Source organism: Neomonachus schauinslandi, chromosome 2 (genome assembly GCF_002201575.2).
Source record: "Neomonachus schauinslandi chromosome 2, ASM220157v2, whole genome shotgun sequence".
NCBI classification, from domain to species: Eukaryota; Metazoa; Chordata; class Mammalia; order Carnivora; family Phocidae; genus Neomonachus; species Neomonachus schauinslandi.
The window spans coordinates 66,403,484-66,417,814 of NC_058404.1; the positions used below are offsets into that span (position 1 = coordinate 66,403,484).

The 14,331-nt window shown below is 35.1% G+C and overlaps 1 protein-coding gene across 3 annotated transcripts in view; it reads left to right on the forward strand.

Annotated features, from left to right (window-relative positions):
• FSTL5 (follistatin like 5) overlaps nt 1-14,331 on the forward strand; it is a 673,395-nt gene that overhangs the window by 473,386 nt on the left and 185,678 nt on the right. For all 3 annotated transcript variants that reach the window (XM_021698885.1, XM_021698886.1, XM_021698887.1), the window contains exon 7: nt 7,513-7,633. In XM_021698885.1, coding sequence (XP_021554560.1) covers nt 7,513-7,633 — 121 coding nt within the window. The remainder of the gene's footprint in view (nt 1-7,512; nt 7,634-14,331) is intronic.

Below are 14,331 nucleotides of genomic sequence, written 5' to 3' on the forward strand. Positions count from 1 at the left end.
TCCCAGGACTCCAGGATCATGACCTGAGCCGAAGGCAGTCGCTTAACCAACTGAGCCACCCAGGCGCCCAAGGCTCATAAAGATTTAATCACTGAAGAAATATTTATGGAGTGTCTATTGGCAGCACGATTATAAAGGTGTAATGGGGGCCCAGAATAAGTGCAAGATTTTCCCTGAATTCAAAGACGGTCTATTTTAAAGGCCATAATTCTTAACCATGGCTGAGTATCAAAATTGCACGTTTGATTTAATCTATTTATGATTAGAAAAATGCCGAGAAAATGAAAGATTTAAAGATTAGAAGTGCTGAATCAGGATGGAGGTAAAGAGTAAGATTGATGTATCTGTATATGTATTTTATATATAATATATATACTTATATTTATTCTCAAAATTTATATTAAAAAGAACTCAAAGGTAATTTTGAGGTTTGGCTAAAATAATGGAGAATCTGGAAAAAGGAAGATATGTTAAGAATTACATAATAAAGGGGGGTAGTTCAATTCTGCAGCAGTTCCATTCTGCACTAGACCCCTCACTTTGGTGGTGTCTTCGTCCATTGGGCTGCCATAACAAAATTGTACAGACTGGATAGCATAAATGACAGGAACTTATTTCCCACAATTCTGGAGCTGAGAAATCAAACATCAAAGCACTACCATATTAATGTACTGGTGAGAGCCATCTTTCTGGTTCATATCCACTGGCTTCTCCCTGTGGCTTGAAATGGTAGAAAGGGTGAGGGATATATGTTGGGTCTCTTTTAAAAGAGCACTAATCCCGGGGTGCCTGGGTGGCTCAGTTGTTAAGCGCCTGCCTTCGGCTCAGGTCATTGTCCCAGGGTCCTGGGATTGAGCCCCACATCGGGCTCTCTGCTTAGCGGGAAGCCTGCTTCCCCGTCTCCCATTCCCCCTGCTTGTGTTCCCTCTCTCGCTGTGTCTCTCTGTCAAATAAATAAATAAAATCTTAATAAATAAATAAATAAAAGAGCACTAATCCCATTCACAAAGGTTCCACTCTTGTGATTAAATCATCTCCCAAAGGCCCAATCTCCTTATACCATATTGGGCATATTAGAATTTCAATACATGAATTGAGAAGGGGACACAAACATTCAGACCATAGGAGTTGGTAACCCCGAACTTAACATCAGCATATTTCACTTTTCTTATATATAAAATGAGACTAACAGAAATGCATTCGAAAAAGATTGTATAAAGGATGAAATTTGGTAATTTTATAAATTATTTAGCATAGCACTTTACATATTTAAGTGGTCAATAAGTATTTATTGGGTTTAATATTAGTGTAGTGAGAAGATCCATGCCTTACTCAAAGAGATGAGAGAATATCAAAGTCTTGTTTATACAGAAAAGCTGTCTGAAAAGGTGATTATAAAATTGTATATTGAAAGAAATTGAAAGATTTTGCGTCCATTTAGAAGAAAGAGGAAAAAAACATAAACAAAGATATAAAAACTAGAAGGGGGTCACACATATGCTAATTTAGAAAATATTCTAAGTTAAAGCAATTTCATGTTGCAGAATAACACATAGCAATAAAATACTTTAAATAAACATTCTCAAGATTATATTCTCTGGTAATTTTCATATCATCATGAATCTTGATTATAGTAGACAGGGAAGAGTCACGCTTTCTAGGTAGCTATGTAGAACAACGTATGGAAGAGCTGTTTATTTCAGATTTGATGGAGATTTAAAAAGTATTTTTTGAAAATATACTTTACAAGGCCTATTTATAGTTTTGCATACATGAATATAAAAATAATTGCAAATAGCAAATATCCTTTGGGTTTTTACAATTACTTCCAGTTATTCTTGTCCAGGGAAAGGATTCATTTTTGTTCCGATTTGGTCTCCAAGATTTGCTCTGCTTGCGATGAATCTTTCTTATATGTGCTTGCCCCCCTGCCTGCTTGTCTACCTTATACACACGGGCTATCTTAATACCATATCTTAGGTTATCAGTCATTACTTTTGGGTCATAATCTTTTGCAAAATATTTTGTAACTCTAATCATTATTAGTTGATTTCTACTCATTATTAGTTGATTTCTACAGAAGTTTGGCTTTTCCACATTTTATCCTGTTGCATGTCCACTGTCTGCTTCAGTGTTAACCAGAATCACAGCTTCAGTCTTTGTATTTGGCATTTCCATTCTCTAGCCAAAGTGCGCTGCCCTAAGAGCAAGGAGTGTTTTTAATGGCGGCCTGCGGTGATGTAGGGAGTTTTACCACACATATGTATCACATAGCGACTCTCCTGTGGGGGTTCAAGTTCTAAATCCTCTCCTATTGTGCAGGTCATGAGGCTTTCCCTGTAGCTTTGTGAAAGCTCCCCCTGGCAGCTGTAGAAATGTGGTATGATTAATCTTATATGATGTCAAGGAATTTTATTTTATTTGACAGCTATTAAGGAAATATTGTTCTTCAGCTAAATGATTTGATGGCCACAGCATACAGTATGCTTCTTCCTTCTTTCCTGCCACTCCTTCACTTCATCCTCCCCCTTTCTCCTCCTTCCTGCCCCCTCCTCCTTATTCTCATTCTTATTCTTCTCTCCTCCTCTCACTCCCTCTTTCTGTTTCCTTCCTTCTGTCTCTTTCTCTCTTGACTGAGAAAGCATTTTCCTTATTTTGGGACCCAGGTTCAATAGCTTCATAGTAATTTTCTTGATTACAATCAATCTGTATGAGTATCGGTTAGAGGGAAGCTATTTTTAAAAGAAATGCGCACACACACAAAAAAGAAATGCACATAGTATGAATATAGGTAAAGTCAGAAACATACACGGTGTATTTTTTGAGCACTGCTATGTGAATATTGGTAAGTCACTAGGTACGATGATATTTTAAAGATACAAAGATAAAATTTTTTCTTTTTTTTTGTTTTATTTATTTATTTTTATTATGTTCAGTTAGCCAACATATAGTACATCATTAGTTTTTTATGTAGTGTTCAACAATTCATTAGTTGTGTATAACACCCAGTGCACATCACAATTACAAATGGGGAAGGGGGTTTCCTGACCAAATGCTGCCGATACAATTAGTTATAGTTTAGGAAAAAAGTAAAGATGAATGTTCACTTCTTTAAAAGATTAAAAAAAATGTTAAAGGATTAAAATGTAATTTTATAAACATAAGGAAATGAGAAAGAAATGTTGGGAAATATTTCTATTAACTCAGCATGAAAAAAGCCTTTCTAATCATAAAGTTGATATAAGGAATGAAACAATCTTCAAATCAAATTATTTTACACAAAAGTTAAAGAATGCATTAAAAATTTGGGGAATGAACATGAAAAATAGCAAACGCCAAAGTTAAAAGTTGGAAGAAACAATAAACAAGGAATTCCTTTTTTTTAAGATTATTTATTTATTTTAGAGAGAGAGAGAAAGAGCACACAAGCAGGAGGAGGGACAGAGGGTGAGGGAGAGAGAGAATCTCAAGCAGACTCCCTGCTGATCAGGTGGGGTTTGATCTCAAGACCCTGAGATCATGAGCCAAAATCAAGAGTTGGTCTCTTAACTGACTGAGCCACCCAGCTGCCCCACCAAACAATTCTTAAAGGGTAAATCCTAATAGTTACCATATATATAAAAAAACCTTGTAGTAGTATTTAGTAGTAAAGGATGTTGAAAATTTGCCAATTACGTCTTGAGAAGAGTACAACAGCACCCTTACCAGTCATCATCATTTTCTGCTGCTGAGAAAGGGAAGAGACACGGCTGTTGACTGATTTTAAATGCTGTTGTCTTTTGACTTAAGCCTCAGATCTATCAGCTTTCCTTCTTTCTTTTCAATATGTGCTTTCACTATATTTCTAGCCTCTTTCCTTCAGACTAACCGGTGTAATCGACTTCCTTTGTTTTGGGCATTTTATCTTGACTTTCTTCTTTGTTTCTCTTTTCCACAGATTCCTACTTGAATCTGTGATTGACAAGTAAGTCAGCATAATGTAGGGGTTTAAAGCACAGCCTCCGGGGTAAGCCTACCTGGTTCCAAATCCTAGTTCTACTAATTAGGGGCCAAGAGAAACTAAGGAGTTTACTTAACATCTCAGTATCCACTGCTGTAACTTGAGAGGAATTTAGTAGGTTCTCTTTAGTAGATTCGTAGGTTTGTTATATGGATCAAATATGTCAGTATTTATGAATTACTTGGAGCAGTATCTGACATATAATAACTACTACTTAAATAAGTATTAAAATGCATTTTTTTTTATATTTTGCACAGATAACCTGTGGTTAATTTTCTTTCTTTTAATGCTTACAGTGTTTTGTAATGCAGAAGTGTTTATTATGTAAGTGTTTACATAAGCATATTTTGGTCATTCTTTCTTTCTTGATTTCTAAATTTTTCTAATAAATAAAGATTCTATTGACCAAACTGATATATAGTTTTATTTTAACATATATATATATAAATATTCTGTATATAACTTATTTTTAGTAACAGCTTTATTGAAATGTAATCTTCATAAAATTAACCCCTTTAAAAATGTCTAGTTCAGTGGTTTTTAGTATTTTCTGAAAATTGTGCCGCCATAATAGCTATCAAAGTTTAGAATATTTTCCTCACTCCAAAAAGACTCCATACTTACTAGCACTCATTTCCTATCACCCCATCCCCTCAGCTCCTGGTAACCATTAATCTACTTTCTATTTCTATGGATTTGGCCATTCTGGACATTTCATATAAATAAACTCATACAATTTGTGCCTTTTTGAATTTGGTTTCTTTGATTTAGCATGATGTTTTCAACATCCATTCATTCTGTAGTACATATCAGTACTTTATTCCTTTGTATTGCCGAATAATATTCTCTTATATATAAACATATCACTTTGTGTTTATCCATTCATCAATTTATAGGTATTTGAGTTGTTTTCACTTTTTGGTTAATATGGGTAAAGCTACTATGAACATTTATGTACAGTTTGTGTACGGATTTTTTTTTTTTTCTTTTGAGTATGTTCCTAGGAATCTGTTTAAGGAAGTTTAAGTTGAACTCTTAACTCTGTTTAAGTTTTTGAGGAGCTGCCAAAACTATTATTCCAAGTAGGTATTCCATTTAATATTCTCATCAGCAGTGTTTGAAGGTTCCAATTTTCCCACATCCTCTTCAACAATTGTTACTGTCTTTTTTATTTTAGCCATCCTAGTAGGTGTGAAGTGGTATTTCATAGTGGTTTTTATTTGCCTTTTCCTAATGACTAATGATTCTGATTATCCTTATATGTGCCTATTGTCCATATGTAATTCTTTTTTGATGGATATCTATTCAAGTTCTTTGCTCATTGTTTTAATTGGATTATTTGTTCTTTTATTGTTCAATTATAATAGTTATATATATGTGTGTGTGTATGTATGTGTATATATATATATATATATATATATATATATATATATATATATATCTGGATACAAGCCCTTATAAGGTAAATGATTTGTAAATATTTTCTCCCATTCTGTTGGAGATCTTTTCACTTTCTTGATAATATTCTTTGGGAAGCACAGGTTTTTAATTTTGTTGAAGTAGAATTTATCTATTTTTCTTTAGTTTCCTATATTTAGTTACTGAAATCTTTGCTCAGTTTAGTGATGAGCTAATGATTGAACAGATATTTAATTAAATGTGTTGAATAAATAAGTCTTTTAGACTTGGCCAGGGTGCTCTATTTCTGTTTTGTGTTATGCACTCAATGCTCCCATAGGTAGTTACAAGTCTGCCTTAGTCTTCACTTTCTGTCTGTGCAGGGCCTCAAAGCCAATCAGAGATGAGAGATTGGGGATTCTTTTCCTAATTCTAAAATGTAAAAAAAAAAAAAAAAAGAAACAAATTGGTTTGGTTTGGTGCCCCTATTGTTATCTCCAGTCAGTATCTCCATCATAAGAAGCTGTAATGTTAAACAATCACTGTTGTTTCTTTTCAATAAAGGCCTTAGGGATAGGACTATTTACACAGACTGAGCTCAAAGTCTTTCAAATAAAAAGAAATCACAAAAATGGAAGTTTTCAGTGGGCTGCTAGATAAGTCAAATGGTGACAGTTCTCCGGGGATGGGACCTTGGAGGAGCTCCAAGCCTTTTCTTCCCTGTCTAGTGTGTGCTAAGATGATGGTTTTCACAGTGGGCAGAATTACAAAGCTGATGGTGCAAGGCGTCCATGCAGCTGTGGAGAGAGGGATGCCATAAATCTCTTTGTTCTTATTGAGATTCAACTATTTTTTGGAATAAATGCTCTGTAGATTGGTGCAAGCGCTTTTTATCTATTTCCAGAGTTCTGAAAAGTTGATTTTGACAATTGCTGCAGTGTATTCATGGCCTTTATGGAAGAGAAGATTTTCTGTCTAGTCTTTGCTATTCCAGAGGTGCTTCTTGGTTTAACTTTGACAAACAGTGTGAGATTTTTTCTTTCTTTTTTCCAAAATGGTCACACATTTATCTCCATAGTTTTCAAATAGTATGGTTATCTTGTTTTAATATATTGATTGTTTCTAGGGTTTAAAAAATCATATTCTATCAGTTTGTCTATAAATTTTATCTCTGACACCATACTGCTTTCATCATTTTTTTTCTGGGTAAATATATAATTAAAGGATATAAAAATTAATAGACAATTATTAGTGTAAAGAATATAATTAAGAGCTATTTATTTTAGCTACAAATAAGAAAAAAAGTCATTTTACAGCTTTATTAATTAAAAAGGTATAGCCATCCCCTCTTATCCTGAGGAGTTATGTTCCAAGACCCCCAGGGGATGCCTAAAACTGTGTATAGTATCAAACCCTATATATATTCTATGTTTTTTCCTCTACATACATACCTATGATAGAGTTTAATTTATAAATCAGGCATAGTAAGAGGTTAACAACAATAATAATAAAATAGAAAAATTATAACAATATACTGTAATAAAAGCTATGTGAATGTGGTCTCTCTCAAGATATCTTATTGTACTGTAATCATGCTACTTCTTGTAATGATGTGAGATGATAAAATACCTCCATGATGAGATGAAGCAAGGTGAACGATGTAGACATCGTGATTTAGTGTGACGCCACTACTGACCTCCTTATGATACATCAGAAGGATAATCATCTACTTCCAGACTGCGGGTGACTATGGCTAACTGAAACTGGGGAAAACAGAACCATGGATAAGGGGAAACTGCTGTAACCTAAATTAGAAAACAAATATGTGGGAATTGAGTTACTTTATATATAAACTCATATAATTCAAATAAATACTAAAAAAAGCTGTATGTATGAGTGAAATTATACTTCTTAAAATAAAACATGTCTTGAGACTATGGTAATTATAGGTCTTCCAACTCGATAAGACTAACAATGATCATTCTGATAATTTAAAAACAATTTTTTAGTCTATTTACTTTGCTCCTGAATACACTTTTTTAAAAAAGTGAATTGTTAAAATACATTTTAAATACAAAGATCTCATTTTATTTCATTTTATTTTATTTCTATAGGACTTTGGAGATGATGGGTCCTTGTACATTACTAAGGTTACCACAACCCACATGGGCAATTACACCTGTTATGCATATGGCTATGAACAAGTCTTTCAGACTCACATCTTTCAAGTAAATGGTAAGAAACATGGTGTTGATATCATTGCTTTATGCTTCACTATATATTCAAAGAATATCACACTTGATTAGGAAGGCAAGACTTCAATTTTTTTAGTTTGGCAAGGCCTCAGTTTTTGTTTTGTTTTGTTTTGAGACTTATTGTTAATGTAAAACCTTTTTCAATTTTAAAAAACAGGTGGTTGAGTGAATAAAAGCTATAAATTTTACCACTTTTTTCATCGTGAAATAGTACAGCGTAACTCATTCTAATTGGAAATTTAAAGCATAAGAAATTTAAATTACTTTTTGAAATTTAAATATCAACAAGTAGACAACCTATAAATTTTAGAAACTGAAAAAATTAAGCATGAAATTTTGATCAGATTATCTGGTTGATCTTATTAATGATATAAAAAACTGCCATTTATCTACAGCAAGTGTTATGCTCTAAATCGTTAATTTAATGGCTGTGAACATTGGCCATGTAGGCTGATATTCTTTTTTCCTAAGATCTTTATTTATTTATTCATTTGAGAGAGAGAGAGAGCATGTGGTTGGGGGGGAGAGGCAGAGGGGGAGGGAGAAACTGACTCTTGGGTGAGAAGGGAGCTGGACTCGGGCTCAATCCCAGGACCTGGGACCTGAGCTAAAAGCAGAGGCATAACCAACTGAGCCACCCAGGCATCCCTGATATTACTCTTTTAATCAGAGGGCTTTTTCCTTTTTCTGATTTAATTCAAATTTTAGCTATTTAGTTCAATTGATGATACAGGATCGTATGTATGATACATTAATTCACACTGATTCACTTCCATATTCATATATATATATATATATATATGTATTACTTTATGATTTACTAAAAAGAAGCAGAAACTTAATTGGCTTGCCATAGGAACAGCAAGATGGCTAGCGTAGTTTGTATGAATTAAGAGAGGAGTGACAGATACGAGCTTGGTGAGGTAGGCCAGGGTCAGATCACATGGATCCCTGGGGACCTAATTAAATATTTGGATTCCCATTCTAAGTGTAATGTGGGAAGCCATCAAAGTATTTAGTGTATGAAATGGCATATTCTGATTTGTTTTAAAATGACTGGAAGCATTGAGATCTGTTAAAAAAATATTTTAATAGTCTAGGGAAGAGATAATGGTGGCTTAAAATATAGTGTTAATGATGAAGAGGTAAAGAGTGGTTAAATTTAGAATATTTATTGAAAGTAGATCTGATGATATTGCTGAGGAATGGCATTCAAATATAAGAGAGAATTTTTTAACAATAAACCCCCCAAATTTGAAGCATTTAGATATATCCTTGTGACATTAACTGAATATAGAAGAAGCGTATTTGGAGACTGAGTGAGATTAATATATATATATATTTTTGGACAAGATGGACTTCAATATAAGTTCTAGATGGAAACCAAGTATGCAATTTAGTATAAGTCTGGAGATCAGAGGAGAATAACAGTCTAAAGTTGTATATTTAGGTAATATCAATGTGCATAAACTATTTTAAAGCCATATGTTTGAGCTTGATGAGGTCACCTTAAGAATGAGTATAAATATTCATATTGAGGATTGAGCCTTGGAGCTGAGGTTAACAAGTGGAGAAAAGAAGACTTAGAATGAGCACCTTGTGATGGAAAGTGTGTCTTGAGAAATCAATTAAAAAGTGTTGAAAAAAGTTTGAAAAGATTGGAGAGTTTATGGTCTGACTGTTAGGGGCACTCAACAGAAGCAGATCTAGGCCTTGGTTTCTAATGCCTAATTAGTGCACACATGGGAGTTGTAACCAGTTGTAACTAGACATGAGTCAAGGTTTGGAAGCGAACTTTCAAGGAAGCCAGTGAAGAGAGCAGACAAGGTACAAAGGAGGTGATGCACGCTATTCCCAGTGTTCTCAGATGTTTGGATTTGGACTTTGGATACAGCGATTTTACCTGAGGATACACAATCTTGAGAGGACAGAACAAGTCTGTGTGGGGGGATGTTCTCTATCTAGATGCGGCATCCTGGAAAATGGTTGTTGTTGTGAATCTGGTTCTCACCTCTCTCTTTGTTGTGATTGTTTACAGACTCATAGCCTCTTTGACAAAACTAATGCTCTGAGCTATTTGTTTTTTGAGAGATTTTCCACTTTTGTTTTGGCTTACAATTAGTTCTATCTTTTATATTCACTCCCAGTTCTACTTCTCTCAGTCTAAGGACCAGCTACTTGAGTTCTTAGTAGTTTGTAGAGCAGTGCATGGTTCATGTTCTAGCAGGATCAGAATCACATGAAAAAATTATAAAAAATGTAGAACTCTGGACTCCACCAGCACTTTCTGGAAATTAATTTGAAATCTCCATTTTGGCAAACTTCCTAGGTAATTGTGATGCTTGGTAAAGCATGAGAACCATTCCAAATAACTGTTCTTTAGGAGTCTCTGCTCCCCATTCATGTCTGAAGCAGTCTTCTTACATAACTTACTCATTTGCATGCTTCAGCTGGGAAGCCCAGTAAGAAGGCTTTGAGCCAAACTGCAGGCTTTTGTGTTGCAAGATGTGCCTTGAACAGCACTGGAGAAATGTGGCTTCCCTATTTCATCCCCTCCTTGTGAATGAACTGCTTCCTCTCTGATCTCAAGGTTTTTCTGAAGATGGAATGTGGGAATAAAGGGACCATGAGGTGTCAGCAACAGAGCCATGACCATCGGTCTTAACATTATGAATTAATTTAGAGGACTCCAATATTAGCATTGACTGCTGCTGAGATCGAATGCTTTCCCTCTTCTAGAAACAAAGATCCCTGAACCTGGGAGTAAAACCCTTCTCTTTCTATTACCTCCTACTGTGTTTAATCTGCTTCAAAATCCTTCATTAAATGTTCTTATGAAGGCATGGGGTTTGCAAAGAGGGAAAATGATAATATTATTGCTGAACATTGGTTGAGATTGAATAGAGAGGAACTGTAGTAGCTTGAGAGTGATGTTTAGTTAAAGGGGGGGAATTTATAAAAATTGCAGATATGATACTTTTTATGCTGATGTGAATAATCTGGTAAAGAGGAAATGCAGATCATTTAAGAGAAAAAAGGGAAAATTGCAGTAGTCAAGTTTTTTAAAAATTGATGTAATTAGTGCACACATGGGAGGATTGGTCTTTGGAAGATGAATAGTTAATCTGTTGAAACAGGGAGCAAGACGGATTATTTGGGAACAGATGCTCAGGGTGGGAGCATGAGGAAATAATCCTCTTTGCATTGCTTGGATTTCTTCAGTGTAGTCAGGAATACCAACTATTGAAAGTGAGGAGTTTGTAAGAGCTTGTTTGAGCAGAGGAAGAGATATAAAATAATTACCTTGCAGAGAAGGAGGGTGATAGAAATAGCAGCCGGTAGTTGGTATGGCAGGCAGATCTCTGGGTGTCCTTGAGGTGATATATATTAGTATGTTTTCCTTCAGTTGTGGTTGGCTGTGCATTTGCAATCATAGAAAGAAGAGATTTGGGTTTAATCAGCATTTTATTTTGTCAGGTGAGTAAGTGGGAGAGAGATAAGCATGAGGAAAATAAAGCATGAGGAAAATAAACAAGTTTATAAGAGAATGATTATAATGATGGACCACAGAAGTGGTAAGGTAAGGAAAGGGGTAGGTAAGGAAAGCAGTGAGACCATGAGAAATATGAAATGAAGTAAAATACTGACTGGTGTTTCCAAGTTGGACAAATACTACTAGAATGGGGTACTAGAGAGAGCGAAATGCAGTACCTTCACTCAAAGCATTTTCTTAAGGTGTCTGACAATTTCTCTTTATCAGAAACACTTTTAGTTAGGTCAAGTTTATACAAAGGAATGTATGAACCACTAAGGTTTGATAGGTGTTCAGGAAAATGCTGTTCTAAATCTAACTTGCCAGTTCTAGTCTTAGCTGAAAAGGAGAAATGAAGTGAAGAATAACATTAATTCATCAACATCAACCACAGTAGATTAAAACCTTTTTCTACTGCATTTTTATCAAGGAGCGAAGATAATAAGTGCATTTCCAGGATCATCTTTAATATTTAAACCTATTTGAAAAATCCAGAAGGCTAAGTAGAAAATGTATTATATGTGTATCAGTCAGAGATTAGCTTTGGGCACTATAACAGAGACCCCAAACAACAGGGGCTTAAAGAAGATACTGCTGTGTTTTTCTTATGCATAAAAGAAGCCCAGATGAGGTGCTTCAGAAGGCAACTCCATCACATCATCATTATACTTTGCTTCCCTTGCTGTGGTTAGAACATGGTTTCCATTCTCCGTGTCATCCCATGTTTTCCAAATGGCAGTGAAAATTCCAATCATCATGTTCCTATTTCGACAAAAAGAAGAAAGAGGAAGGAAAAATAATGTCTGTCACCTGAGAGAGCCCTCTTGAAATAACTTTAATGGAAGTACCGACAGTAACGTCCATTAACCCTCTCTAAATGCAGAGATTAAAGTATATTTCTTTGGCCTTGTTATTTTGCCATCCACAACAATTAAGGGCTCATTTATTTACAAGGAGGAATAAATATTGGGTAGGTAAGTGGTCATCTTTGTCACAAAAATGTCTGGTGTATCAAAACATTTTGCAAAACAGTAGTAGAACAATGACACTTTATACTTAGAAATGATAGGATTAGCTGTAAAGCAGCAGCTGAACAAGTGATTTGCTAAACAAGTGATTTCTCCTTTTTTTGGTGTTTTCCTTTCCTTTGGCTTTATGGTGTTTTATATTTGGGATAATAACTTTAAATGTAATTTTGTGTATAAATAAGTAGAATAAACTTGAGATCACTCAGAATATTGTTATAGGCCAATAACAGAAGAATAGTTGGGAATGAGCTGTGACACTGGAAAAATACAATGAAAATACAAGAAAATGCAAATCAGATTAGCCAAATGGCACATTTATAGACCGAATAAATCTCTAAACTGGTTTGACTCATTTTCTACTCTTGATCCACTTTTCATAAAAGGTTAAAAAGGGCTCTAGAAAATTAAGTTTTTGTAGAAAACTTAACATATTTATCTGAACAATTTTTCAATTAGTAATAAAAATAAAATATATCATCAATTACCATAAAAATATCTGAAAATACCACAAGTTATTGGAATTTGTGAAAGTGTTTTTGAAGTGCAAAGTCTATTTTTTAATATCCCAGGGTGCAAGCCAAATAAGTCTATCAATAGCCCTGTTTCCTTTCAAACAATGCAAAATTAAATTGTTGAAATATGAGAGTGCTTCTGTGTCCTTGTCAGAAGAAACATGTATAAATCAAAGGAGCTTGACTCTGCCAGTGGAATTCATTTCCTGCTTTTCCTTTTCTTTTTACATAAAGCAAATCGTCTTTAGATCTTCAGCTTATGATACAGAATGTTTGAAATTTTAAAAGTCATTCAGTGTTTACACTACCCTCTGGGCAGAAAGCTTGTCTATATTCACAATAGACCCATAATATATGCTGTAATTTCTCTCTCGTTCATATTGTTTTAAGACCTCACACATAATATCAAGTGGATTTTTTTTTTTTTCCTGCTCATGTCAGAAATGTGTTCACAAAATTGCTGGTTTTATAGGATGTCTATATAGAACACTTCCATTTTTTCTCCTTCAACGTTTGAAAACATCGAAAAAAAGACACTAGAGCCAGATGTAAGGGTATGGAAGCATCACCTTCTTTACTGACAAAGCTGTTTAGAGAAAGTGGCTTAAGTCTGGGCAACAATGGCCTGCTTTGTCTTGCATCATAGACTTGACCTTCCTTCTCCAGTCACAGGCAGCCTTCCCTGCCAAGCTTTATCTGTATAGCCAAAGTGCAGATGGGAATAAAACCTTGTTGCTAGCAGTAAGATCCAGAAAGCAGGTGGTGGGAGGCCTACCTCCCCCTTCTCACTCCTCCTTTCCTGATGAGTAGGGAAAAGATGAGAGAAATAAAAGCCTTGAAGGTTACTCTGGCTCAGAGATTCTCTGTGGTTCTTGGGCAAGCAGCATCAGCAACTTGTTTTTAAGGCAAATTCTCAGGGTGCACCCACAACTACCGAATCAGAAGCTCTGTGAATGAGGTAGAGTGATCCGTGTTTTAACAAACTCTCCTCATGATTCTGACCAAGTTTCGGAATCACTGCTCTAGAAATGTTCTTCCCTAGAGACCTGAGAAGTGGGAGTATGTGGTCCTTCCTCATATACTTCAACTTTATTCTCTTAATTTTGACTTGAACCTAAGCTCACAGTGATTTTGGGAAGTGGCTGTCTCTTAGGGGGTGGGATCAGCCATGCATCAAATCAGTCATGCCTCTCATGAGGCCTGGCAGCAGATGGTGTTGGTGTTGATGTCTTGCCCAAAAGCCCACCTGGGCCTCCTCAACTGTGGTGGATGTCCCCTGACGGCTTGATGCTACAGGAACCTGTCCCAAACCACTCTCCTAAGAATTTTATTTGACACAGGAAGGTTTATCAGCTGGACTCAAGGCAGCCTAGATGTGCCAGGGATTTAATGTCTCACAGGGACAGTCCTTAACCAGTGAGGGATGCAAGTCAAAAGGTAAGAATCACTGTTTCCCACTCACTCAGAGGGAAGATTCTGAGGTGCATTCTATATGACTATTTTCTTTCTTTTCTTTTCTTTGTTTTCTTTCTTTCTTTTCTTTTTTTTCTTTCTTTCTTTTTCTTTCTTTCTTTCTTTCTTTCTTTCTTTCTTTCTTTCTTTCTTT